A 26,801-nucleotide genomic window follows, 5' to 3' on the forward strand; every position below is an offset into this window, starting at 1 on the left:
TTCTCCCCGTGAGAGGGGTTTTCCTGTGTGTGGCCCCTGAGCTAAATGAATTCAGATGAGTCAACTTTTTACCTTTATTTTCAAAATTTTTACAATAGGGAATAGATAATAAATCTAAAAATGATCCAGCCTGACTCTTTGAAAGTTTCGACGTGACTTTCGTTTGTAGTGACATAAAACAAAACGACTCTTGTAGACGTCACAACCGGCATGCGTTTCCACGCCCCTCCTGAGAGCGCTCACATTTATAGACTGCTGGAATCACACACTAAACAAACACACCCAGGTAAGTACACAAAAGTTTTGTTCATCCGTCTAGTATTTACATTTTGAGCATTTAGCTTGTTGCTAATATGTTTTGGTGACGTATTTTTACGCGCGCGTCGTAGTTTTGTTTTTATAGTGAATCGCTGACGTGTGGGCGCTTTTTCTTTAAGGACGTCTTCATGTTGTCACTCGTCGTAGTGATCGTTGAATGAAAGCTTAATTCACATTGACTTTGGTGATTTAATATCAAAGTCATTCAGAGTTTATGATTCCGCGCGCGTGCTGTCAATCATTTATAGGCGCAGTCCTTTTTTGAATTTGAGTGGATGTCAAGTGACGTCACGGGGGCTAGATTGGAGGAGTGAGGGAGTAGTGGGTTTAATGTTAGTCAAAATTGAATCGGATGATTTTGTGACAAACCAGGCAAGACTGCAATGTCCAGGATTACATCACGAAAGAGCATCACGTATCTGATTTCGATGTATTTCTTTCGGGCATGAAAATCTCTCACCTTTTGGCAAAATTGGCCGTTTTGAAGTCAAAAAGGGTGACCCGTGTGAATTGTGTAGATCCGAGGAGAAAACATTTAGAGCAGGGGAGGGTGTCATCGTGAGATTTCCCCCCCAGAGTGAGTCGGGCGTTTGAAGAAATGCGCTTGAATTGAAATCATTGTAGTATGCGCGGGCAGGGGTACCGTTTTTATTTCTGTGTAACGTGCATTTTATCAACCTAAACTCAATTCGGGTGCATGTTTATACACGAGGTTTCACAGTATATTCCTATTTTTGTGTCATGATAATGGAACCGGGGTTGCGGCGGGGAAAGCGCCAAATTCTAAACACGAGACCTCCTCTTTGTGATTAAGGGCTATACAAAAAATAAATACAATGACTTGTTGTAGATGACAGGGAGAGGTATTAGATTTGATTGCATTATCACAGTATTTTTACTCATGGTACCAGAGACGAGTGTTAGAGAATGCAGAAAACAGTAAGTCGCCCTAAAAGATATAAATAAACCCAAAAAAGCACAACAAGGGAAACAACTGTTTAGTGTATCTGGCAATGAATTCGACTTTAATGGACATTAAATAAATAAATGTACATTTTATGTTGAAATTGTGATCGTAGTTCCCGATGTTGCTAAATGATTGAAATTATGGCGGAATTTGACTACGGTTGTCACTTAGATGATTAGTTTGAGCAGATAAGGAGTAAAACTGATTTTGAATGAAAAAAAAATAGGAGGCCGCGTTTTACACAGGTGCGCGTCGTACATGAAAAACTACAGTATTTTCGCCACATCTTTTTAACCCGTGACCCATTTTATGGCTGCTCCTTATTTTATTTTTCATGAAATATTGTCTTTTGAATGAAACAAGATAAAATTGGCGTGGAACTCATTCTGGCAAATACTTTAATGAAAATGCACATGACGGTACTTGTTAAAAAAGTTTTTTTTGAACCTATATGTCACCTTAAAAGATTTCCTAACAAGATTTTGTATGGGACACGACTAGTCCAAACATAACATTATCATTATTATAATTGTGTCAGTAAAATACAAGTTAAGAAGATAAATCCCCCTGTTTTTGTCCATCTCTTGAGCGGCCATTTTGAAAATTGGTGTCAAGGAAGGATTACCGTATTTTACGGACTATAAAGCACACCTAAAAACCCCAAATTGGCCAGAATTCTGAAAGTGTGAATTTTACTTATATAGACCAGAAAATGTGGATAAAATTGGAAGTAGATGTTTACAAATCAATTTATAATCATTTATAAATTAAGTAGTTCATTTTAGTGTTGAAACTAGATTACATTATGTTGTATTATGTTTTTAAAATTTAAATGTATTTTCTATGCAACCCTGGCCTTTACTATAGTTTTAATTAAATGAGCCTTATAGTCAAGTGTGCCTTATATGAGAAAAATGTTTAACAAAAGACCATTTTGTGTGGGTGCGCCTTATAATTCGGTGCGCCTTGTAATCTGGTGCGCTTATAGTGTTAAAAAGACGGCACTGTACATCGATGTTGCTCAGGTTTCAGTTAACAACAAATTACTTTTATCTTTATTAATTAATTTTACTTTTTTTTCTGTAAATTTATTTCATTTCAGATTAATATTTTTCCCTTTAAAAGGTCAGATATTTGGTAATTTTAATTTAAACAAAACCTCATGAAAAGTTCCATTGATAAACTGTATTACTATTCAGACAAAAAGCATTTTAAAGGGACTGTGTATTATTTGACCACTAGTTGTTGGGGTATAGTTTAGTGAAGGGGTGTCAAACTCTATTTCACAGAAGGCCACATTAGCATGATAGCCATATATAAAGAGCCTGATGAAACGTTTAAAGGTATGCAAACTAAATAAACTACTGCTTGATATAAAAACTCTTAATATATTACTTTTTCAAGTCACAAAAGTTACAGTTGCATTGAAAAAAATGTTTTTACACATGAATAGATTATAAACTAAACATAGAAAAATGATAATTAAAAAAATGGACGCTTATGGATTATTTCTCAATTCCTGTTGTTGCCATTGACATGGAAACACTGGCGTGTGGTGGCACTACTTTGTAGGTATCGTAGTCAGCAGGCATTGTGGGAAATGTAGTCTTTTGTCAAAACACTCTTGATACATTTGTTTTTAGACGCACAGACACTTTAAGCTATTCCGGGCCACATAAAATGGTATGGTGTGCCACACTTGGCCATGATGTTGACTTTGTGTAAAATAGCTCAAGGAAAAATACAAACAATACAAATATGCAAAGTGACCAAATCGCACTGGTATACTTCTTTTTTTTCCAGCCTTTTTAAGTTTCTTGGGGTACACGTAGCAGCAAGATGGTGGACAATTATGACAGCTCACTTTAGGAGGCTCATGCTATGTGGAATAAATGCTCATTTCTCGGCGTAGGTGGATTTTTAAAAAAATGCATGTTTATATGAGATTTCATATATTTTTTTTCTTATTATTTAAATAAATGTTGGTTTTTATTTAGTGAATACATTTTTTTACCTCAAGGAGGTGCCAAATAATATGCTCTGTCCCTTTAAGATACCAAAGTTACTGCTCCATCACGTTTGTCTTTGATTCAACTTCTTTGCACTTTTAAGTATGTTACATTAAGGATGCAAACAATTCCAAAGCAGGTTTTTTGGGGGCCAGCTCTCAAGGGGAAACAACTTCTGTCGTGATATTTTTCTACTGCTGGTGTGTCATATGATGGTTTCAGTTGCCCAAAACAAAATCGGTTCCTCGATAAGTACAATGCGCCAGCAAATTTTGATTGGGTGCCAGGTACAACAAATAAATACTACTTGCAGTAGAAAATACATACCACCGCTCTTCGAAACTAGACCCAGGTGACATAGCAACAAAATCAACTTTCAAATTTTATCAAACAATTTCGAAGTGTTACCGTTTTCATCTGGTTTAAAATAAATCTCATCCAACACACGTTTATTAAAAAAAAATTCATCTTTAAAAAAGGTATCCCGAAATTTGATTTCCAATAATTTCCATCATTTACCAAAGTTGGCATGGAAAACCCTTCCCGGCCAAACAACACACGGTGTCCCTTCGTCTATACCCAGCAGGCTTCGCGTTTATTGTGGTATCCATTGTAACTTTTCGTTGTTGGTTCCAGGTTAGCAGGTTATAGGCATTACCCACAAAAACAACCAAAACTTCTCTTGAAACACTAACCTCTTCGACTAATTAAAACATAATACAATGTGGCGGCACGGCGGCGCAGTGGTTAGTGCATGTGCGGCACAGTTCTGAGGTCATGGGAACCTCCTGCGTGGGTTCAAATCCAACTACCGGCCTTACTATACGGAGTTTGTATGTTCTCTCTTTCCTCCGGGCACTCCGGTTTCCTCCCACATTCCAAAGACATGCATTTCAGGTGAATTGGCCGGTCCAAATTGTCTCTAGGTGTGACTGAGCGAGTGAGTTGTCTGTCCCGGTGTGCCCTGCGATTGGTTGGCAACCAGTTCAGGGTGTCCCCTGCCCACTGCCCGGAGATGGCTGGGATGGGCTCTAGCCCCCCCGCGACCCTAATAAGGATAAGTGGTACAACTAATGAGATGAGATGAGACAATATGGCGGATGGCTTGCTAGTGTGCTGGTTTCCTCTGATGATATCACAGCTCAGGATGACAGAAAGACACACTGTCATCAAACTATATTATCTCTGAAAATAATAGTAATATAATGATGTAATACATGTCAATTTTATGCTAAAACCATGTATTATTTCCTCACATTTTGCATGTTTAAGAATTTCGGATTACCTTTTGAATCTGAGACAGTTGTGTCTGTGGCACGCAGCATTGCTGGGGTGATCCAAGCTACTGGTGGTTGACCCCGGATTCTTAGTGCCAGTGCGAAGGAGCCAGGATGCACCGCTTGATGGGCTCTGCAGCGGCCAGGCTGCGGCCCCTGACGACATCCCCGTTTACATCCCACCCGGGTACTGTTCGGAAAGGATGCAGAACAAAGACGGCAACAGATACAGATACGTTGACCAACACCACCACCGGAAACTACATGGAGGAAATGTACCTTTCGTGGCTAAAGGAGCCTGCCAGTGTGCACCAGGTAAACAAAGGTCTTCGGCTTTGAGAACCTGGTCCTAAAAAGAAATTTCATATATCAAGTGTTTCTTTAACATCTGATTTCATAGAAGCGCGTTACTGAAAAAAGTAATTACTTACTATTAAAAAATGATTCCATTACCCCTAGATAACTGATACCCAAAAGTAGGGCGTTACTCTAAAACAGGGGTCATGAACCTCTTGACTCAAAGAGCCATAAAGGCAAAATATTTTGATTTTTTTGGGGGGAAAGAGCCGCACCAAATATTTCAAGACCAAGTTCAACAAAACCACTATACCCTCTCCCCAAACAAAAGCTTATTCTTCAGCGCATTTTTTTACTCTGGCGTTTGAGAATTTGATATAATCTTTGAAATAATACAGTAACAATAATACCAAAGCCTGTGTCCCATATAAATACACAACTTAAAACTTGTCTCCCTGTTGCTCTTACTTAAGAGTGTTATGACACATTTTGACCGTCATTTTTGTCATAAATAATGATTTCAAAGTGCGTGCAAAGTTCTTTTGAAAAACGGTCACAAAATTCTGCATAGGCGGATCCCGACGTATGGCAGAGAGACAGAAGGGAGTGCTTGCGCTCTGTGCATAGCTTCACCCATCCCTAACACCCACTCAAATTGCTCTTGTCTGTTCCGTGGATTTTCATCATAAAGAGTCTTAACAGTGAACACGGAATATTTAATGAACTTCCATGTAAAGGATTATTTAGCGATGTACAGTCAAAATGATGTTTTTAGGTGTGACACCTTGACAGTAAAATGTGCTCTTTATATACTGGAAAATTCCATCAACATTCCCAAAGTTGTTTCGGTTTTGCATACACTACAATATGTTCGCTCGCGCAAATTTCTAAAGACATGGAGAAAATTGTCATGCTATCAATTTAGTCTCGAGAGCCATAGGTTCCTGACCCTTGCTCTGAAATATCAATCTAGTTAGAAATAACTATATTAACTAGCATTGAAGCAGACTTCATACAACTGCTTAAAAATAGCAAAGTAATAAAATAAATAGAATAAAATGTGTACACCCACTTGTGGATCCTGTGACCCCTTCATATTTTTGGCATGTGCAATCATAAGAGCTTGCAAACGAACACTTAGCTGAAACACTCCATATCCCTTTTGTCTCTGGGCTTCATACCACTCGAATATTCCTCCATTGCTGAATAGTGTCTTAAGATGTTTTTTTTTAATTTTTCCAAGCATGGTGTATTGCGAAAATAATTTTACAAAAAAAAAATAATTCTGCACTCTTTCACTGTAAATTCCGTGCTCACATTTTCCCCATTGATTTTGTTGTTCCCATAGAAACCACGCCCCCTTCACACGCGCTGCCTATCATTCGCTAATGAATATGCATATGTAAACTGACCCACTGATTTCAATATTGCTTAAATGCAATAATATACGGTAGGGAGAATATCATTAGTGCCAAATTCTCTAACTCAGGGCTTGAAACGGGGCCGCCGTTACTGTATTTAGTTTAATTTTGTAGGGCTCTCTAAACACGCCCACTGTTCTTTTACAACATGTTCAGTGTTGTACTTCTGGCGGATTGAAAATGAGATAAAGAAAAATAAGGTAAAAAGAATGTCAAGATAAATAAGCAAAATATTTACAAGGTGGTGCTTCTAGACTGACCTAAATTGTAAGTCCATCATTAATGAGAGGTTTGAATGCGGAAGTTGATGTTTAGCGTCACGTTTGATGGCTTTTGTGTCTTGTTGATTGTGCTGCCCGTCGACATGCCACACTTGTTGGGCAAGTGATAGGTGAAAGATTAGGAAACGTTTTCATGGATCAAAGACCAGAAACAATTGCCCTGAAAATGCATTATTTAAACAAACAGTGATGTGTGGACATGTACTGTCTAAAATTCGCTCATATAATGCAGCACGAAGGGAAGTTTTAGTTCAGTCAGTTAGCCTGCAGTTACCTATTTACTTTTAAAATGTAACTTAATTACTCTGCTGATGACCGACAATCCAGCCACTATTTGGCTTTGGTTACAAATGCTTCTAGTAAACCCGTATGTTTTTCACCCTGTTTTCAGCCACATCATTTTTTTTTCTTTAAAAAAAATCTTGAAGCACGCCGTCTGCCCACACCAGTTTATGTGTTATTTTCTAAGCTTAAATTGAAGTTTTTTATTAAACGTTGCTGTCCCCGTGGAAAAGGAGGTTATTCATTTTGGTTAATAATTTTGCTGCAATTTGGGATTTGATTACACTTGTATCCAGTTTTTCAAGTTTTACTGTATTTGTTTCTTGTTTTTGAAAATAGATAACCAATATTTAAAATAAGCAAAAATGATCTGAGGTGTTATTTTAGCAGAAACATGAATTAAGAATTCTTTCCAATTTTAAGAACAAAAATTGTGCTACGTTGTAACTTCTTTTTTATGTAATCAGAAAAAAAATACAACTATGCGCAGATTTTTACTCTGTTCCATTTATTTTATTATCCTTTGCCGAGGAATCTTAAACAGATTCATGGAAAAAAGGTTGTTAAATATAACTTACTATCTCATGAGCAAATAATTAGTTTATGAAAAGAAAAAAAGTAACGTGCTGCCACCTACTGACATGGATAAATATTATAGTTACTTGACTGATCACTGGAAAAAAGAAAGCATGTTTTATTTCCCGCGGCACACTAGACAAGGTCTCACGGTATACTCGCGTGCTGGCACACTGGTTGAAAAACACTTAACTAAGGGCCCGGTCACACAGCCTTTCACGGGCGTATCGAGGCTGAATCACGGCCAGAAATTTCTGCCTGTGAAGCAGACGCTGTTGGACGCTTTGAGATCGCCATACAGACGTGATACAGCAGTGCTTTACACGCGGTCTGAAATTCACACGCGGTTGGCCGTGTGAAAAAGTTTTGCGCTGCTCAAAACTTTAGACCACGTGTAACCGCGGGCGGCACACGTGGTACACACGAGGTAATGACGTGGTACAGACACGGAACGACGTGCTACGTCCGCGGCCAGGGCGTGGTTACACGCGGATAGGACGCGAAATTTTAGCGGGTAATCGTGGGTGGAGCACGGTCATAGCACGTTTGTTCTGCGCCTGTATCGCGGTGTTATCACGTGAATTAGCGTGTGTAACGCGTGTGACGGTCAAACGCCTTTCTCCGCGTATATGGCGGCGCCCTCTGTTGGCTGCGGCTGCATCGGCTCGCTACAACGGGTCAGGTGTATCGACATTTCGTTCTTACAAAGAATGACAATACAAAGGAAATTATTATTATTATTATTATATACAGCGCGATTTGCCGAGCACACGTCAGTTGTGCTCGAGACGTCAAGGGGTGAACATGGATCCCCGTCACCGTAGTGACCTCGTCTTAATACATTTTTATTTCTTGACATTTCTTTTCATTTCATAACAAGATAATAAAATAAAAATGAAAAACTATTACAATAATAACATATTGGCTTCTTCGGTGCCATAGCTTGAAATCTTGATCTTCACGGGACTGTGTTTTGAGCGGTTATGATTTCTACAGCCCGACTCGGCAGCTTTTATACCCGTGGTCCACACGCGGAAATGACGGGATGAGGAAGCGGAACAGTCGCCGGCGTCTGTTTTGCGGGCATACCACCGATGAACAGCGGGTTGGCCAATTTTGCGCATTTTCCATCGCGGGCAACCACGGGCAAAAAAAAAAACGCAAAATTTTACCCGCGATACAGACGCAAATGGCTGTGTGACCGGGCCCTAAGCTAGCCATCCAATCTAAGACTGATGTTGCATTACATATGAAACATGAAACAAAATTCTACCAAGTTGAAGTGTACATTGCTTAACATTAGCGACACTGCAACAACTAAACTATTGGTATACATTTTGCCCTTTGAGTATATTTTCACAGTGTTTTTTTTATATTTGTTTCTACATTTTTGACTTGTTTTCTAGTACTGTATTATACTTGTTCCCTAACTTTTATCCCTGCTAAAATAAGAAACAATACAAAATATTGAACATTATCTGATATGGCTAAAGGGAAATAATTTAGGTTGTTTTAAAGTATTATTATTATTATGAAATAAGAAACATAATCAATACATGTATGAATACTGAACATAGTTTTATGTACAATTACAATGAGCAAAATTATTTGGTACCAGAATGGTGTAGCAGTATAAATGCACAGTGTTTTGTTTGTATTGTAGAAATTGCACAAAAAAAAGTTTTTGTTCTGTCTGTAGATAATTCATTTTAGTTTAAGTATCATTTTTTTCCATTTGGTTTGAAGCTATTTTTAAATATTTTTTTGCAATTCTTTACCTGGACTCTACTCTGTGGCGCAAAACAATGAAGGAAAAAATATAGTAAATTATATAATAATGATAAAACCAAAAACATAGTTAGCAAATTGTTACAATTAAAATTAGCTTGTATATTTTTCCTATCTTGCAGTTTTTCCCAACGATAATGATATTCTATTATGACATATTTACCTCAGAAAGAACATTGAATTTGGAATTAATGAACAGCTGTGTTATTTTAGCAGAAACATGTTTGAAATATAATAAATATCTTATGAACCTAAAAATAATTTATATAAGTATTGTCAATTCTGGCACTGGTATTTATTTACAAAAGATCTAAAAAAAAAAAAAAAGAAGAAACTAGCCACTGTGTTTGTTGTTGGCCACATTTTTCATGTCATTCTCCGACACCATTGAATGCTAGAGATGCTTTCACTTTCCTTTCCAACCCGTTTTCTCAGAAAGCGGAATAATGCAACCAGATATTATGTAAATAAAAAACGTGTTTCGTCGCACAATAAGTAGTTCCCGTCATAAACAAAAGGATTTCAGTGTGTAGACGTGTGATTCAGACACATGAGTGAAGCTATATTTTGGTTGACTAATGGTTACATAAAGTGAATATGCCTTTTTATATTATAGCTAACTGTGGTGCACTGATACCCTGCTGATAGTAGAGGGGGGTCCTGATACAGCATCATACATAAATTATAAATCAACCAAAATATGTGACATTTATTCCTTTTCCTCATTTAAAGGATTTTTTTCTAAATGTCCTGGGAAAATCTCTACATCAGCAATGTCAACCTCAGTTTGGCTCTAGGGCCGGATCCAGCCTTTCTGCTCTGAGGCGGGCCAGAACAGTAAAAGGATGTAATTTTTCAGTATTAAGCTTTATCATTCAGTTTACCCTAAATATTACAATCATGGACGACAAGGGATCTTTTCCAAATACAACACATTCACTTAATAAACAATAGAGACATTTTTTTTCGTGTTTGGCATTGCATGTGTTAACTGGTTTATTTTTACAGTTGAGTGAATGCAGGTTTACGCTTAAACTAACTCCCCATGCTATACAAACGCAACAATTCCTTCTAGCGGCTGGAGAGTGGATTTTGTTTGCATTCATTTAAGAAAATATATAACTTTTGAAACGACCAAGAGACTTGCTTCTTTTTTCGACATACTCAGAAATTAATGGCAGGTCAGATTAAATCCTCCACTGGGCCAGATTCGGCTTTGGGGCCGTTGTTTGACAATTATGCTCTACAGAAAAGTACGTAAATACACAAATTTTAACTAATAATAAAATGACTTTTTTTTAAAATAATAATTATTGATTCCCATTGAAATGTAAAAAAAAAGAAATTTCAGGGGAAAATGTACTAAAATAAGAATTATAGTAATCTGCTTCTTAAAATGAACAAAATTATTAAAATTTATGGACACGACTCTCTAAAGCATATAAATTATAATATGAAATGTAATTAAATGATCTGCATTTATATAGCGCTTTTCAAGTCAATGACTTCCTAAAGCGCTTTACAGTGTGCTTCACATTTCCCAATAGCGGCCTTGTATTGCAGCCATGTAAGACGCTAACCTGCTTATTGGGGGTATTAGGGGTTCAGTGTCTTACCCAAGGACATGTAACACGGACAAGCCGGGATTCGAAATGGGATCCCTTGATCCCAAGACGAGCGCTCTACCTCCTGAGCTACTGCCGCCCCATAATACAGTGGACCCTTTATGTACGAGTTTAGTTCGTTACCGGATCAAGCTCATATCTGGAATCTTGCGTATCTCCAACGATTTTTCCTCATTAGAAATAATTTAAAAAATCATTACTCCTTTATCGACTTCCCAAAATCATCCAGGTTAACCCTATATATCAATGAAACACATCTTCCTGATCACTAAAATCAAATTCAAAAAGCAATTGAACAAAAAAACACAGTAATATGAGGTTATTAATGAAATAAAATGTCAGTTCACTATGAGCACTTACCTGAAAGGAAGTCGGCGTCCGCTTCCTTTAGGAGTCTTAAATGCATGTGGGCTTTCTGCATGATACACCGGCTGCGGCTTCACTTTGTAATCACCAATAGTTTTAGCACACAATGCTGAGGTTAGAAAATCTATCATGGGCTTGTGACCAAGTGCCTTTTTCTCCTCAGTGTTGATGAATGTCCTGCGTGGAATTCTTTCCAAAAAAGGTCCATCTCATCGCAGTTAACACCTGCTGCTGGATATAACCTTCAGAAATTAGTGAAGCAAAGCGCTGCGTAAACTATTCCGCGGCTAGGTTATCTGCACTCGCTGTTTACCCATGCTGTACCACACTGTGTATCCTTGCCCATTTTGAGCACTCGGCCCTTTAGTGGTAGCGTCTTAAAATTCTTGTTACCTGGAGCTTCTCTCGTACGTCGGGCAAAATTTTTTATCGACAGACATATCGTATCTCGAATTTTTTGTAACTATATTAGCTCATATGTAGACGGGCCACTGTAATATATTTCACAAAAATGCTTTTTGTTTTCTTTCATTGCAGTCGTGGGATGTGTTTTTTCGTAACATGCGCTGTAGCCCGAAAAGCCAATCAACTGTCCCGGCAACGCTTTCGCTTAGCCCTGATCCGGCAGTGGAGAAGTTAGTTGCAGATCATCTAGCAGTCCACACGCTCATACGCACCTACCAGGTACATTGTCATATTTTCAGAATTTCAGGGACAGCTTGAAGCATGTGACCTTGCTGTGGTTGCAGGTGCGAGGTCATCACATCGCTAAACTTGACCCCCTAGAAATAAGCTGTGTGGACCTTGACGATACTCCCTTTAGTATGGGCTCCCAAAAAGTAGGTGAGGAATCTTGAATTATGTGCATTGTTTTCTATTGCACTCATCTGGTTAGCAATTTAGCATGTTTTCTACTTTCTGCCGTGCAACATCGCATTACTGTTACCATGCACTATTCTTTCATGGCACTATAATTATAACTTAGGACAGTCTCTAAGCACTACTTTGTAAATATTTGTGCCTATTTATCCAGACAGTCTTTTATCTTACTTTTCTCTTTAAAGCCTTTAGTTGGTGCCATGTCTAGTCTTGTTGCATGCAATGTTTCACAACATTGATATCAATGACAATTCAGAAAATTCAATTCAACATATGTTTCAATCTTTATTAACAAAATATAAACATGCTGATAGCTTTCTGCTTTTCAGTAACTTCATCACTGAGTCATTGGCCTTTCTAGCAGCTAGCCTAACAATTAGTAGCATTATGTAACTAATCGGTGCCTGATTGCAGCCAATAATAACTAGACACGTGCAGGTTGAGTTATTCTATAAATGAAATACGGGTGACTTCCTCACTCTTTCCATTGTGTGCAAAACGTTATTTTGACCATTGACACGAAGCGATTTCCACCACTAAAGGTGGGCCCCTTTTTAGTACACACAATAATAACACAATAAGGCGATTAGCTAGGAATGTTTGCATGGTGTCTCTTGTGGCAACAATCGACTCTTTATGCCCATTTTAAAGACTGAAAGGGTTATTTTTCCATAAAAAAGAGACAATATTATCTGATTTGGCAGGCGTTTGATTATTTTAATAATTTTACAGTTTCCTGTTTAATGAAATGCGATTTTATAACTGTTATTAAACAGTTTTATAATTTGTTTATATTTTACCCCTCAAAAATCCCTAGATAAGCAGTACTGAGTTTGAAACTTTTTACCCCTCTGCTGCCATCTCCTGAATGAAAGTCATGATTGTAGCCAAATACAGCTCATTTATAATGCAAGTGCAAGTGCGTGCATTTCTTTGACACACTTCAATAAACTTTTTTTTGGGTTGGGAATGGACTCTACATGAAACAGGCCTCTTCTTACTTCACAAAAAGAAATTGAAAAAAAATGGGGGGATGAGCATGAAGTTACCCTCAACACTTCTCCCCTCATGTTCTGCGGCCCAAACAGCTCTGCTAAAAGATTAAAGCAGATAGGCGTAGTAATAAATAAAGCATAAAGGCGCTTTGAACTCGGTTGGGAATTGTTAACACATAATAGAGAAAATATTTTACTTTCCAGTTTTTGAGGAGACATCAAATGACGCACTCCACCTTAAAAAAATAGTACAACTGTTTGAATATTTTTTAAATAGTTTTAGTCTGTGAAAAGTAATTCTTAAAATAAATCGTAAAATTGGAAAAATAACATACATTTATGCCTCTGGGAGTAAATATAAATATTTATTCTATTTTCGTAAGTTTACCTTAGCTAGAAAAATAAGACAAACTGACCCTCGGAACGAGTAAATCTTAATTATTTATTTTAAAATATTTTTTTCTTGTTATGTTACTTTGTTTTTGTTATCATGGTTTCTTTCTTTCTTACTGTATTTTTTTTTTTAATGTTTGTCTTAATTTTTGTTTTTTTTGTAATGTGAAGTGGCAACCAGAAAGCAAGAAGTTGGCTGTGCCAGAAGTTCTTTCTTGGAAGTAAATATTTTTAATTTTTCGAAATTCATGACTTAATGACCGTAACTGTGTACTGTATGTATTTGGGAACTGGTGTAACCTATGTTGCCTCGTCAGCATCAGGTTCAAAGGTCGCTTATCTGCGTCTCCTTGGACGGAATGTAATCAAATTGTTTCTGTGATGTCGGGTTGGGATGAGTGAGGGTCAAAGTACTGCGTTTTCTTGAATAACACAACTTGACACTGCCCTATTGTACTCCCCCTCTCTGCTCTTCATCCTCCTCTCCAGCTAGCGGTGCAAATTTCTTATCTGAGGTGAACGCACAACTTTGTGATAAAACCAAGTGGGCGTTGTACAAGAAAGAGAACAGAACATTGCTTCTACTTATGGTTTTTAATAGTGAGGCTTGACTTTAGAGCACTTGCCGTCAAAATGTTAGAATCTCAGGTGGTGTAGATCAGTGGTCAGCAACCTTTTCTGCACCACAGACGGGTCCATTCTCTGACAATATTTTCGAGGCCTGATCCAATAATAACATTAGTAATGATAAAAATAACAATTGTTATAATAGCAATAAGTCTAAATCTGCTGTGTGATCACTATACCACTAGTGATGTAAATGACATAGGAAAAGGCTTTGGAGTTTATCTCCTCACACCTTTTTATCCACGGTACCAAAGACATATATTATAGAATAGATTGAGGACAACAGATAGTCATCCTGACAAATTTAAATAAATGTAAAAAAGCACAACTAGGGAAACAACTCTTTGGTGTATCTGATGATCAATTGGACTTTGAAGGACATTAACTAAGACATTGTAAATTTGATTTTGGTATCGAGATCGGGTGGGAACATATGTTGGCCTTGAGAGGACGGGCGCCACCAGGCTGTACTTGCCAAAGACACACCACAGGATATGATGCCCCTACAACCCTAGTGGTTAAGGGAGCCAACCAAAACAACCAACCAATGCTTTATTAAACAAAAGCACACACACTTCCATACAAAAATTGGATGGCGACATTTTGTAACATAACCAAGCGTACAATGAAACAAATACAGAGAAAAATAAATAAAGATTTCAGGGGAGAAAACGCAAGTTACATAAAAATACAAAACTGTTTACAAATATTACAGTAGTTTTAATGGCCTTTTGGTTGGGGGAAAGCTTGATGGACAAAATGTATTTTATTTCACATTGAAATGTGATCAAATATTTTTTTTCTGCACATGAATTTGCACTTATAAAAGTAAAATTTATCTAAAATGATAATAAGATTAAAAACAAAATTTGTTTTGGCTATGATTTAAATTTCTCAGGGTTTCATAGTTTGCGTTGTCAATACATTATTTTAATCATTGAGCCAAGTTTTCAACAACATGGTACCATTAGTAAAAATAGCGTGAGGGTAAGATCAAATCTAATGCCTTTTCCTACATCATTTACATCCCAAGTGGTCCAGCAGTAAGATTCAGCACTTTCACCGTTTTGATTGGAGTTCGATTCCTGTTGCATCCAATGTTGTATAAATGTGGTCAGCAATATTTTTCAGCTAATCAATCTTTGCTCAAATACGATAGTATACTACCGTAAAACCTTGTGTATAATGCGCACCCAATTGTTGAGTTCTTTTATGGGTAAAAGAAAAAAAATGCGCGAGATATGGAGTAAAATAAAGCAACTTTCATTTATTTCTGTGTGGCCCAGTACCGATTTGCGGTGGTTTCTGACCATCGAGAGAAAATCCAATTTGGAAGCCATGCAATAAGGAACAGTAGTGGAGTTGAGAAACCGATTTATGACTGCTTCATAAGTGAGAGAAGGAGAGCCCTGTTGGTCTACATCCTTAAATTCAACAATGATGCATAACCTTCATTCATAGAATGAATGTCGCAGCAGAGTATGGGCCAAATGACCTATTTACAGCCCATCTCAGTGCTAATCAGGCCCCACCCTGCCTAGCTTCCTGATATTGTGTGTTCTCAGGGAGGTATGGCTGTAAACATTATATGATACTCGCATCTTGAGAAGTCTTTTATATTTACATTGGATACCAAAACATCTAGTACGAGAAATTCCCTTCCCTTATAAAAACACTTATAAATTATAATTTTCTAAAATTACCTTTGAATGTCTGGACCTCGCTCAGAAAACAATGAGATAAGTAAAGGCACCTTCGTGGATAGCAATAATGACCACTTCAGAAGGGAAAGAGTGCATACTAGCTGTCCTTCAGAGCTTTTTGCCACCTGAAAATGGATGCCGTCTTTTTTACCCTTCCTTATTACCACAGATTCTTATGGCCTTAATCAGTCCGACTTGGACAAGATCTTTCGCCTTCCTAAGACTACTTTCATTGGTGGCAACCAGGATGCCTTGACCCTCAGGGAGATCATTCGACGCCTGGAGGTGATAGCACCAGTTGTGAGGCTCTCTCTGCAATGTAATGTCAGGGTTTACCTTCAAACCTTTTTTGTGTGCAGGAAGCGTACTGTCAGCACATTGGTGTGGAGTACATGTTCATAAACGACGTGCAGCAGCGCCAGTGGATCCGACAGATGTTCGAGACCCCAGGAATCCTGCAGTTCAGCACTGAAGAGAAGCGCACCATGCTAACCCGGATGATCCAATCCACCAGGTGCGTTAGCGGAAACTACATGTAAATGTTTCAACAGTATGATTGTACTATAAAGCCTATGTAATGCATGATGCATTATGCTGTATAAATAATATGTTCTACTGATAATCAGTCTGTCACATTTCTGCAGAGATTTAATTGAACAACACTGAAGAAACATCGCTTTGACATAATAAAAGGTAGTCTCTGTATAGCATTATCAATTTAGTTTTCCCCCTCCAAAAACTCACAATGTAGCCAGCAGAAGCTAAACCCCTGGTAACAAAAATAAATAACCTCCTAAGTAAAAGTTCCTGAAGTTCAATATTTTGTGTGGCCACAATGATTTTGAAGAACCATTTTAATCCTTCTGGCTATGGATTTCAAGAGAGCCTCACAAATTGCATCTGGAATGCTCCTCCACTGACAACTTGACTGAGATGGGGGATATTCAAGATTTTGTGCTTCTCCACTTTCCGCTTGAGGATGCCCCAAAGATGTTCTATTGGATTTAGATCCAGAGACATGCTTGGCCAGTCCATCCCCTTTACCTTTAGCCCCTTTAGAAAAGCCTTGGGAATCTTACAGATGTATTTGGGGTAATTGTCAGGCTGGAACATTGCCCTGCGACCCAATTTCTGGAGAGAGGGGATTATTCCTTGCTCTGGTATTTCACAGCACATGTTTGAGGTCATGTTTCCCTTAATGAAATACAACTCCCCAATTTCAGTTGCACTGATGCAGCCCCAAACCATGACATTCCCAGCAATATGCTTGACTTTAGGCAAGGCGCAAACATGTTTGTACTCATCACCTCGTTGCTGCCACACATGCTTCACACCATCTGAGCCAAAAAAATTAATCTTTGTTTCATCAAACCATAGGATATCTTTCCAGTAAGCCATGGCTTTTGTTCGCATACTTCTTTTGATTGTGTCAAAGCGAAATTTTTGCATAAATATATGTATAAATATCTATATCTATCTATATATATATATATATATATATATATATATATATATATATATATATATATATATATATATATATATATATATATATATATATATATATATATATATATTTCACACTAAGGGCAGACACTTTTGTCCATTTTAGTTATTAGTAAAACAACATAGTTTTCTAATAAAATGAGTAAAATATTACCAGATGGTAAATAAATATAAAACACATTTTTACATAACAAAAAGACCTGAAAGTTTGCATGTATGTTCACGAGCTTTTAGCATATTTCCGTAATAGTGCAATGATTAATCAGTTGAAAAATATCGCTGACATCAATAGCAAAAAAATTGGAGCAATAGGAATTAAACCCGGGTTGTGGCAGTGAGAGTCCCGATAGCCACTAGACCATATAAATGACTTATGATAAGGCAAGATTTTACCTCATTGTCACACTATTTTCACTTACGTTAGACGAATGTTAGAGAATGGATATGAATTAACGCAAATCCAAATTTTGTACTAATCAAAAACTCGAGGTTCACCTTAAACAGGATTGCGAGTTATACACAAATGAATACACATAAACACACACACACACACACACACACACATACATATATATATATATATATATATATGTATATATATGTATATATGTATGTATATATATATATATATATATATATATATATATATATATATATATATGTATATATATGTATATATGTATGTATATATGTATATATATATATATGTATATATATGTATATATGTATGTACATATATATATATATGTATATATATATATATACTGGACTGTCTCAGAAAATTAGAATATTGTGATAAAGTTCTTTATTTTCTGTAATGCAATTAAAAAAACAAAAATGTTATACATTCTGGATTCATTACACATCAACTGAACTATTTCAAGCCTTTTATTATTTGAATATTGCTGATTTTGGCTTACAGCTGAAAAAAACTCAAAAATCCTATCTCAAAATATTAGAATACTTCCTCAGACCAAGTAAAAAAATAATTTTATAACAGCAAAACTAAATCAAACATTTGAAAATGTCCATTGATGCACTCAGTACTTGGTTGGGAATCCTTTTGCACGGATTACTGCATCAATCCGGCGTGGCATGGAGGCAATCAGCCTGTGGCATTGCTGAGGTGTTATTGATGCCCAGGATGCTTCGATAGCGGCCTTCAGCTCATTTGCATTTGTAGGTCTGGTGTCTTTCATCTTCTTCTTAACTATACCCCACAAATTCTCGATGGGGTTCAGGTCAGGGGAATTAGCAGGCCAATCAAGGACAGTGATGCCATGGTCAGTGCACCAGTTACTGGTGGTTTTGGCACTGTGGGCAGGTGCCAGATCATGCTGGAAAATGAAATCCTCATCTCCATAGAGCTTTTCAGCAGATGGAAGCATGTAGTGCTCTAATATCTCTTGGTACACAGTTGCATTTACTCTGGACTTGATGAAACACAGTGGACCAACACCAGCAGCTGACATGGCTCCCCAAACCATTGCTGACTGTGGGAACTTCACACTGGATTTCAAGCAACTTGGATTTTGCTCCTCTCCAGCCTTTCTCCAGACTCTGGCGCCTTGACTTCCAAATGAAATGCAAAACTTGCTTTCGTCTGAAAAGAGGACTTTGGACCACTCTGCAACTGTCCAGTGCTTCTTCTCCATAGCCCAAGTCAGACGCTTCTTCCGTTGTCTTGAATTCAGAAGTGGCTTGACCATGGGAATACGGCTATTGTAGCCCATTTCCCGGACACGTCTGTGAACTGTGGCTTTTGTTACCTGGACTCCAGCTTCAGCCCACTGTCTTTGAAGCTCCCCCAAATTCTGGAAGCGGCTCTTCTTCACAATTTTGTTAAGGCTGCGGTCATCTCTCTTGGTTGTGCAGCGTTTCCGGCCACATTTTTCCCTTCCAACAGACTTTTTGTGGATATGCTTTGAAACTGCACTCTGTGAACAGCCTGCTCTTTGAGAAATTTCTTTTTGTGTCTTACCCTCCTGATGGAGGGTATCAATGATGGTCCTCTGGACAGCAGTCGGATCAGCAGTCTTCCCCATACTTGTGATTTAGTTTACTGAACCAAGCTGAGTGTTTTTAAGGCTCAGGAAACCCTCGCAAGGTGTTTAGAGTTAATCAGGTGATTCAGGTGATTAGTTGAATAGCCTACTTGTATACTTTTTCATGATATTCTAATATTTTGAGATAGGATTTTTGAGTTTTCTTAAGCTGTAAGCCAAATTCAGCAATATTAAAATAATAAAAGGCTTGAAATAGTTCAGTTGATGTGTAATGAATCCAGAATGTATGACATTTTTGTTTTTTTAATTGCATTACAGAAAATAAAGAACTTTATCACAATATTCTAATTTTCTGAGACAGTCCAGTATATATGTATATATGTATATATATAATATGTATATATGTATATATATATTATGTATATATGTATATATATAATATGTATATATGTATATAATATGTATATATGTATATATATATATATGATATGTATACAGGGAGTGCAGAATTATTAGGCAAATTAGTATTTTGACCACATCATCCTCTTTATGCATGTTGTCTTACTCCAAGCTGTATAGGCTCGAAAGCCTACTACCAATTAAGCATATCAGGTGATGTGCATCTCTGTAATGAGAAGGGGTGTGGTCTAATGACATCAACACCCTATATCAGGTGTGCATAATTATTAGGCAACTTCCTTTCCTATGGCAAAATGGGTCAGAAGAGGGACTTGACAGGCTCTGAAAAGTCAAAAATAGTGAGATATCTTGCAGAGGGATGCAGCACTCTTAAAATTGCCAAGCTTCTGAAGCGTGATCATCGAACAATCAAGCGTTACATTCAAAATAGTCAACAGGGTCGCAAGAAGCGTGTAGAAAAACCAAGGCGCAAAATAACTGCCCATGAACTGAGAAAAGTCAAGCGTACAGCTGCCAAGATGCCACTTGCCACCAGTTTTGCCATATTTCAGAGCTGCAACATCACTGGAGTGCCCAAAAGCACAAGGTGTGCAATACTCAGAGACATGGCCAAGGTAAGAAAGGCTGAAAAACGACCACCACTGAACAAGACACACAAGCTGAAACGTCAAGACTGGGCCAAGAAAAATCTCAAGACGGATTTTTCTAAGGTTTTATGGACTGATGAAATGAGAGTGAGTCTTGATGGGCCAGATGGATGGGCCCGTGGCTGGATCGGTAAAGGGCAGAGAGCTCCAGTCCGCCTCAGACGCCAGCAAGGTGGAGGTGGGGTACTGGTATGGGCTGGTATCATCAAAGATGAGCTTGTGGGGCCTTTTCGGGTTGAGGATGGACTCAAGCTCAACTCCCAGTCCTACTGCCAGTTTCTGGAAGACACCTTCTTCAAGCAGTGGTACAGGAAGAAGTCCGCATCCTTCAAGAAAAACATGATTTTTATGCAGGACAACGCTCCATCACACGCATCCAAGTACTCCACAGCGTGGCTGGCAAGAAAGGGTCTAAAAGAAGAAAAACTAATGACATGGCCTCCTTGTTCACCTGATCTGAACCCCATAGAGAACCTGTGGTCCCTCATCAAATGGGAGATTTACAAGGAGGGAAAACAGTACACCTCTCTGAACAGTGTCTGGGAGGCTGTGGTTGCTGCTGCACGCAGCCTTGGTACAGTGGTCCAGATGGTACCAGGTTGAGCTGCCCTCGACCTGGACTGCGGTCGGTGTTGCCCTCACGACGGTGTACGGTCCCTTACGCCTCGGTTGGTTCCACTCTCGTCGAAACTTTGATGTAGACGAGATCCCCTGGGACCACCTTCTTCCCCAATGGTTGTTCGACCTTGGACCCTCGTCTCTTAACCAGTCGGTAGATGACAGCCGTCAATTGTCTCATACAGTCTCTCAGTTCAGTTTGTAGTTGCTCAAGCGGTAGGGACCTCCCAGATGCGGCACTGGTCTGCCTGTTAACATTTCATGCGGTGTTAAATGCGTGATCCAATGAGTTTGCATGCGATAACTCATCAGCGCTAACTGTAGCGCATCCCTTCAGTTGAGCCTAGTACTCACACAGATCTTGTTTATCTTTGATTTTAATATTCCATTTACTCTTTCCACGACCTTTTGAACTAATGCTTATTACGACCATCTGAGCTTATTTCAGACGGTATACCAAATCGCGGAATAACTTCTCTGATCAAAAACTTTATTACTGTTTCCGCACCTAGATCTTTTGATGGAACTGCTCCTGATATTGTTCTCTGCACAGATTTCATATACTGGTTGAGCACTTCGTCTACCGTGGCCTGTAAATACGGAGACCTGTAACCTTATTTCTCCAGCTATTTTACAAAGGTATTCCCCTGTTACCTATTCTCCTTAATAATCCTCCTGATGCTCCTGCATCACCGTTTTCCTGGAAAGCAGATTCAAAATACAATTTTAGCAGTATTCCTGTGTTAAAAATAAAATAATTTACAATCCAAACGTATCAATATTCCTCAGATTTGTAAACACCACGTCAATCAACAAGATCCTAACGTGATTCAATGCAGACTCGTGTTGTTCGTTATCACCGCCTCGGCCTTGGACGTCTGGCTCAGTCCATTGTGACGTTCCAGCGCAATCTGCTGCAGGAATGTGTCCATGAGCCTTATCAGTGCAACACTGACCTTGGTCGTGCCCAGTTTTCCTCCTCTTTCTCCTCGAAACTGGCTGCAATCAGTTCAGATTGCCCCCTGCTCACTGTTTGAGGAAAGCCTGGATGTGCTCCAGTGTCCCCACGACCCTGCTGTAGACAAGCGGCGCAGACAACGGATGAGTGAACGTCTTTGTTTGTTCTTTGCTTGTTTTTCTGTCCATCTTCAGCCCTTTTCAACAGTCCGTTTGACTTCAGAATCCTGTTAAATCGGTCATGTTTACAAACTCGGATGTTTAGTCCAGGTTAAATGACCATGAAGACATCACCTTAGCAATTAAATTCTTAAATTTTTCATGGTCTTCCTCAAGATCGAGTAATCTGCTCCTTATTGTCTTTTGAAAATGCTTGACAAATCGTTTTCTTAATTTACCCAAACTATACATATCACGTTTAATGGAACAAGATCTCACAAATCAAAAGGCCACACGCAGACGAAGCGCTGGACGAATCATTCATCCCAATGTATTCCCCAGTAACGTAAGTATCTTACACTTATCTCACACACCAATCGCGCAATATTTTCTCATCCCGGTTTCACTGCTTCCCAAAACCCCTCATGCCGTTAAACCACTCTCTACTACCACTGTGTCCTCGCCCGCGAGAATAAGCAGTCACTCCATCTTTCATCCAGACGTCCTTAACTCCCCTCCCAACGCCAAACAAAACGAAAAACAAAACAGACAAAAAGAAACAATGGTTCTCCTCCGCACAGCGTCGTCCCAGCCCTTACACAGTTAAGAAATCATCCGCACACACTCACTCAGGCGGGCGGGGTCTGGCGGAGGAGAAACCGAACCGAACAGAACACACATCCACATACAGAGAGACACACGCACAATTATCGCCAGCTGGCACACACCCCCACACACAAAGTTCGATTACAACTGTCTCAAACACACTCCCATCCCTAACACGCATTCAGACGCGCGAAAGATACACACAAGACCGCAAAAGGCAAAGACGCACACCAAACAACTCACGCACACACCAACAGCCAACATTCCCGAGCGAGATAACGCTCAGAGCGAAATTACGTCACCAATTCTCATACACAGCTCCTCCAACGCTGTCTATCCGCGAAGTCATCTCAATAATACAACATCTAAACATCTGCTCATTAACCTCTGCTGGTATAACTCTTCACATAAAAAAACACATCTCCGTAGGACCATTAATAGATCGTCTACTTTCCGTCACTGAAAACATCAGCAACCGATGACGTGTTACCATCGCCTGCTAGACTGATCTCCCTTAACATCGCCACGGAGCGGCAGATTATCACAAGAAAATTCCCGAGCGAGATATCGCTCAGAACGAAAAAAAAACGTCAGTACACACACAGCTCCTCAGACGCTGTTTATACGCGAAGTCATCTCAACATCACAACATCTGAACATCTGCTCATTAACCTTTGCCGGTATAACTCTCCACATAAAAAACACATCCCCGTAGGACCATTAATAGATCGTCTACTTTCCGTCACCGAAAATATCAGCAACTGATGACGTGTTATCATTGCCTTCTAGACTGATCTTCTTTAACATCGCCACGGAGCGTTTAGAACGTCACAAGAAATCCCCGAGCGAGATATCGCTCATAACGAAAACACGTTAGTACACACACAGCTCCTCCGACGCTGTCTATAAGTCATCTCAATAATACAACATCTGAACATCTGCTCATTAACCTCTGCCGGTATAACTCTTCACATAAAAAAAAAACACACACCCCCGTATGACCATTAACAGATCGTCTACTCTCTGTCACCGAAAATATCAGCAACCGATGACTCCTCATCATCGCCTTCTAGACCGATCTCCTTCAACATCACCACGGAGAACCGAACCGTCACCAAATGCACAAACACCGACACTTAGTTCACTGTTACTTCATCTAGACTCCCCGGAGCCCGACCAAAAAACATCACAACAGTCCCTGAGCACAAGATTGTCTCCGGACATAAATCTCATATCAACTCATACAATCCGTCCAACTTGTTGCCGGACTACAGACGGATTACCCACGTGCACGCATTTTCATAACTTAGCCCTCACGTCACAGGCCCCAATGCACTTCACTTACCCCGACAAGCAAACCGAAATAAGGAAAGAGAAACCTTGTCCTTACCTCAACCGCTCGTCGGGGCAGCATTCACGACAAGAAGTCAATTTGAGCCAAAAACCACGTTGGGGCGCCATTTAATGTAGGAGAAAATGTAGGTTCGATAATCTTTTAAGTCTTCTTTCGTGATTGAATTAAGTACATCGGGAACCAGCCATGAGGGGGAGCCTTTTATTTCCTCATCCCAAAAGAACTCAGAGAACTCCAGACATAACAATGCTTTTATAGCTTCAGCCCAAAAGGCGGCCCTAGTCCTCAGTAATCAACACGGACATGTTGTTCGTACCCTTATTAGGACATGTTGCCTCAGTTTGCTCAGAGTCCTTGAAGAAAGGCCTTGCAGGTCTGATGCCCTTTTTGGAAAACTCGACTATCTTTTCAAGGATCTTCTCGAATGATGTCAACATTCCCTCACTACTGTAAGCAACGTAAGCAGGTTTTTCTACATTTCTAAATGTGTGCAACTCTATTCTACAAATGCGAGTCTATTTTCCACAACATGTTGAGCGTGAACAGATCAAAGCACTGACAGAATCCATGGATGGCAGGCTTTTGAGTGTCCTTGCAAAGAAAGGTGGCTATATTGGTCACTGATTTGTTTTTGTTTTGTTTTTGAATGTCAGAAATGTATATTTGTGAATGTTGAGCTGTTATATTGGTTTCCCTGATGAAAATAAATAATTGAAATGGGTATACATTTGTTTTTTGTTAAGTTGCCTAATAATTATGCACAGTAATAGTCACCTGCACACACAGATATCCTCCTAAAATAGCTAAAACTAAAAAAGCCCCACTCCAACTTCCAAAATATTCAGCTTTGATATTAATGAGACTTTTGGGTTCATTAAGAACATGGTTGTTGTTCAATAATAAAATTAATCCTCAAAAATACAACTTGCCTAATAATTCTGCACTCCCTGTATATGTATATTTCACACTAAGGGCAGACATTTTTGTCCATTTTAGTTATTAGTAAAACAACATAGTTTTCTAATAAAATGAGTAAAATATTACCAGATGGTAAATGATTATATATTTAATATCTTTCTAACTGATACTTTCATAAAGACCTGATCCTTAAAATGACATCCATCTACCATATTTTACCACAGAAATGAATACAACATGTTGCAATCATACCTATTTATCAGACAGGTAACAGTGACCTCGTTTTTATTTGTGATTGGTTTTGTAATTCACTTGCATCCATGCTCGGCAGGTTTGAGGAGTTTCTCCAAAGGAAGTGGTCCTCTGAGAAGCGTTTCGGTTTGGAAGGCTGCGAGTCGCTCATCCCAGCTCTCAAGACCATTATCGACGATTCCAGTGCTAGGGGCGTGGAAAGTGTCATCATGGGAATGCCACACAGGTCCTAAAAAAAGTTCTAAAATTTCGCCTTCCAGGATTGTGCTCGTTGCTCGAATTTCTCGTGTAATGATGAGATTTGTCCCGATGTGAAATAACTAAAAATTAATTTGTCTGCTCCTGATCTCCTAAAATCAGCCAATATAACTCTAAAAAGCTATAAAACACATCTTCCTAATCAGTGAAAACACATTCAAATAGTAATCAAACATGAATATACAGTATTAACAGAAATTAGATGACTTAAACGAAATTAAATGTAAGTTTAGTATGAGCAGTTACAATGTCACTGTAGCAGAGGTGTGCGTGTGGTGTGGGAGGACTGAGGGGGTTATGTGGGGGTGGAGTGATGGAGATGGAGAGACTGTTGATGATACACAATTACTAAGTTTGTATTTAAAATTAAAGTTAGTTTATCTTTCAATAAAGGTACACAGCATTGGTTTTTTTTCGTCTGAGTTTATTTTTATCTTTTTTTTTACCCTTTTAGCTGGACTCGCAACACTTACACTCTCTAAAGAGCTTTTGACGATAAACTTATACAAGGAGATTTGTCTCTGTCTCCCCTTCAAAATATTACAGTAAAGGGTAGTGCAAGTGTCATTAAAAGGTGTCCGATGGTGCAAAACATGTGCTTAACTGGACAAGGTGATACTGGCGGTGAGCTGTGTCGACTGGTGTCTAGTGGTAATCTCTATAAATCCTTGCAACTTGTTTGACGCTTCTCTATCTGTTCAGAGGGAGACTCAATGTTCTTGCCAATGTCATTCGCAAGGAGCTGGACCAGATTTTCTGCCAGTTTGATCCCAAACTAGAGTCAGCGGACGAGGTTTAGTACCCAAGCATTTTCTTCACACTGCAAAAGTGCTCTCTCCAAACTCATTGCAGTGTCTGACTTTGCTCCCAGGGTTCTGGCGACGTCAAGTACCACTTAGGGATGTTCCACAGGAGGGTAAACCGCCTCAGCGGCAAGTTGGTCACGCTGTCGCTTATGGCAAACCCATCCCACCTGGAGGCAGTAGATCCTGTGGTCCAGGGCAAGACCAAAGCCGAGCAGTTCTACGGCGGGGACACAGAGGGCAAGAAGGTAGGATGGGCATCACGCCATCTGCTTAGCCGTGTTTATATTCTCTCGACGGTTCCTTAGGCGATGTCCATCCTTATCCATGGTGATGCTGCGTTTGCCGGACAGGGTGTCGTCTATGAGACCTTCCACTTGTCAGACCTACCGTCCTACACCACGCATGGCACCGTGCACGTGGTGGTCAACAACCAGGTGTCCAGAGTCACACCTCGCCGCCCACATTTCACATTGACTCAGGGAGACTTTGT

The 26,801-nt window shown here is 39.1% G+C and overlaps 1 protein-coding gene across 4 annotated transcripts in view; it reads left to right on the forward strand.

Moving 5' to 3' along the window:
• The first annotated feature begins 221 nt into the window (after nt 1-221).
• The window catches only part of ogdhb (oxoglutarate dehydrogenase b), a 41,867-nt gene continuing 15,287 nt past the window's right edge, over nt 222-26,801 (forward strand). Inside the window, exons 1-10 of one of the 4 annotated variants that reach the window (XM_088355578.1) lie at nt 222-286; nt 4,617-4,886; nt 11,745-11,891; nt 11,957-12,050; nt 15,974-16,089; nt 16,164-16,318; nt 25,327-25,473; nt 26,208-26,298; nt 26,377-26,556; nt 26,617-26,745. In XM_088355578.1, the coding sequence (XP_088211704.1) occupies nt 4,686-4,886; nt 11,745-11,891; nt 11,957-12,050; nt 15,974-16,089; nt 16,164-16,318; nt 25,327-25,473; nt 26,208-26,298; nt 26,377-26,556; nt 26,617-26,745 (1,260 nt within the window). In that variant the 5' untranslated portion in view covers nt 222-286; nt 4,617-4,685. The other 3 variants (XM_088355580.1, XM_088355577.1, XM_088355579.1) reach the window with 3 other exon arrangements.

This window comes from Urocampus carinirostris, chromosome 16, assembly GCF_059441175.1.
Source record: "Urocampus carinirostris isolate Australia breed hairy pipefish chromosome 16, RoL_Ucar_1.0, whole genome shotgun sequence".
Taxonomy (NCBI): Eukaryota; Metazoa; Chordata; class Actinopteri; order Syngnathiformes; family Syngnathidae; genus Urocampus; species Urocampus carinirostris.